We start from the raw sequence: 2,811 nt of genomic DNA on the forward strand, positions 1-2,811 counted from the left end.
TACGCACCGAGTCGTTAAAACTAGCTCTGGGTGGAAACCGGGCTTCGAACCTAGTACCTACCAACCTTTTGCTCGATGGCTTAACCACGACACCACCGACGCCGGTAAGAAGCCCCCCCCCCCCAAAAAAAAAAAAAAAACCCCAACAAAACAACAACAAAAAACAACAAACAAACAAAACAAAACAACAACAAACAAAATAAAACAACACCCCCCCAAAAAAAACCCACCCAACAACAACAAAAAAACACAAACCCCACCAACAAGCCACCACTATTAGTTTCTGCACAGAATTTTGAAAAGTGCTAAGACTCATTTTTAAAGCCAAGCGGTATTGAAATTTCAAGTTTGGTATCGGTATTTTTTGGGTGATTTACCTCGATATCGGTACAGTATTTGGTATTGACACAATATATTTTCGGAATACTCAGCTTTAAATGCATGCCTAAGTTAAGGGTCACCCGCTAATTTCATCTAAATAAAATTAAATTCCATACACAAGGCTCTCGTCTGATTTATACCCACCCCATATTTTGCGTTCGTCAGATATAGTGTTAGTGCTTTACTAAATGGCGGGGAAAACATTTCAATACCTAAATTTTAAAATTTGATCGTTACGGTAAATAAGTATTGACATGATACCGATACCGAACGGTATATACGGTATACCGCCCAGCTTTACTCATTTTACAGCTGTGGATAGCGTACTATACAAGTGTCATAGATTATCAAGATATCCCTTTGAGTTTGATTTTATTAGACACGATGTTCTGCACCATATTAGCTTTTCCACTTTTGTATAATGTATGCCTCATCTACTAGATATGAGGGGCGGGACGTAGCCCATTGGTAAAGCTCTCGCTTGATGCGCGGTTGGTCTGGGATCGACCCCTGTCGGTGGGTCCATTGAGCTATTTTTCGTTCCAGACGTGAACCACGACTGGTATATCAAAGGCCGTAGTATTTATTATCCTGTCTATGAGATGGTGCACATAAAAGATCTCTTTCTACTAATATTTATTATCCTTTCTATGAGATGGTGCACATAAAAGATCTCTTTCTACTAATATTTATTATCCTGTCTATGTGATGGTGCACATAAAAGATCTCTTTCTACTAATATTTTTTTTTTAGCGGGTTTCATCTAAGACCACATATCAAAATTATCAAAAGTTTGACATCCAATAGCCGATGATTAATAAATTAATGTGCTCTAGTGGTGTCGTTAAATAAAACAAACCTTTATTCCTTCTAGATTGGCGCATCTCTGTATTAGTAAGTGAATACAGGCAAAAACCGAACATCGCTATATCAGTTATTTGAAGTTAACAAACCACGTCAACGTGATTGACACATTTACATAAGGCAGATCAATATTTGTGTACATAGTTTGATATTTTCCACGAATGTCTTGCATCATAATGTTAATTGAAACACTCAACATCTCGAGTCCTGCCAAACCGCTGGAATAAAAACAAAATTAATTAGGTTTGTAACATGTCACATGGACGTATTTGAAATGCAATATGTGCTTTAAAAAGTACAATTATTTTGCATGTTTTTTTTTTGCAGTCGTACGAGCTGTCGTTTATGACCTAAAAAATTGCGATTAAATTGCATATCTGTTTGTGTTTTTTTTTTTATTCAAAAGGAATGTTTACTTGAAAGATTTGAACAGCTCAACACATTTTATAGCGCATAAGGTAAATCCCTATAATTATTAAGACTTAGTCTAATGTGTTACAAAAGAAATATGATGATGCAGTTTAGTAGAAGAGTATTCACCTTAGATGTGATGAGTCGTAGGATCAAATCTCATGACTGGACCCAATTTATGTCTTCTTGTCTCAACATTTCTTGTGCTGACCGAGTAAAACAGAAAAAGCTATGGCTCGTGCTTCAATCTCTTACAGCCGTTTGGAAGAATGACCGTATGGGTATGGGTAACTATATTTACGTGCCCCTATCCACGAAGGTTCAGGCACGCCCACTGCGGAATTAGCCTCTGACTTCGCCAGTGACTGACTCCGGAGCAGGGGGGGGGGGGGGGGGGTAAGTTTGAAGTGGGCGGAATTTGGAAAAAAGCCATTTAGTAAGCGCGGACCGACTAGCAGACACTTCATAAACAAGAAGTAACACCGAGTGGGAGCCGTGTTCTGATTGGCTGAATTTCGATTCCTCGGTGAAGCCTGTTTTTTACCTAAGTCTACAAAGAGTACTGCATACCGATACATGTCTGGACTCTAAAATTTTAGCCAAAAATGGTTAAGACTGCTCGGCCGAAAAGTTTTAAGGTGATTTTGAGCAATTGAACGGGCGCCAAAGTAAAATGCGTTAGACTACTTATAAAAAAAATAAACATAAGAATTTAGAACTGGTTCCAAAACGTTTAAAGTCTAACTAGCCCAATAAAAGAGGTTGGTACTCACGGAGGTAAAGGTTAGTAGGAGGTTGGTGTAACAGGACTCATGGTGAGGTGATGGACTGTCCAGGCCTGAAGTTGGGGAGTCCTTCAATCAAGACCTTGATATTCCTGTAGATGGCTGCCGGATATATATCTCTCAGCACTATCTTGAGGATACGATGGATCGTTGTGTTGGTCATATCCGGTATCAAGAGTCCTTGCCTGTACAGTCCGTCCTGTTTTGCAGTCACGTGGATCTGAGAATGACCGTATACATGGCGGCAACACGTCTCCCCATTTATACTCTACGCTATCCCGAGTACTCTGCCGTTCGAGAGCTAGACGGACATTTGGACGGTTATGATCGTTCTCTGCAGCCAGAGATATCTCTATAGCGAAAACACAGA

General features: G+C 39.6%; 1 protein-coding gene across 1 annotated transcript in view; it reads right to left on the bottom strand.

Annotated features, from left to right (window-relative positions):
• LOC121374377 (ATP-dependent DNA helicase DDX11-like) overlaps nucleotides 1-443 on the bottom strand; it is a 48,688-nt gene extending 48,245 nt beyond the window's left edge. Inside the window, exon 1 of the mRNA XM_041501478.1 lies at nucleotides 378-443. Within this exon, the coding sequence (XP_041357412.1) occupies nucleotides 378-443 (66 nt within the window). The remainder of the gene's footprint in view (nucleotides 1-377) is intronic.
• Nucleotides 444-2,811: the final 2,368 nt, after the last annotated feature.

This window comes from Gigantopelta aegis, chromosome 6 (assembly GCF_016097555.1).
Source record: "Gigantopelta aegis isolate Gae_Host chromosome 6, Gae_host_genome, whole genome shotgun sequence".
NCBI classification, from domain to species: domain Eukaryota; kingdom Metazoa; phylum Mollusca; class Gastropoda; order Neomphalida; family Peltospiridae; genus Gigantopelta; species Gigantopelta aegis.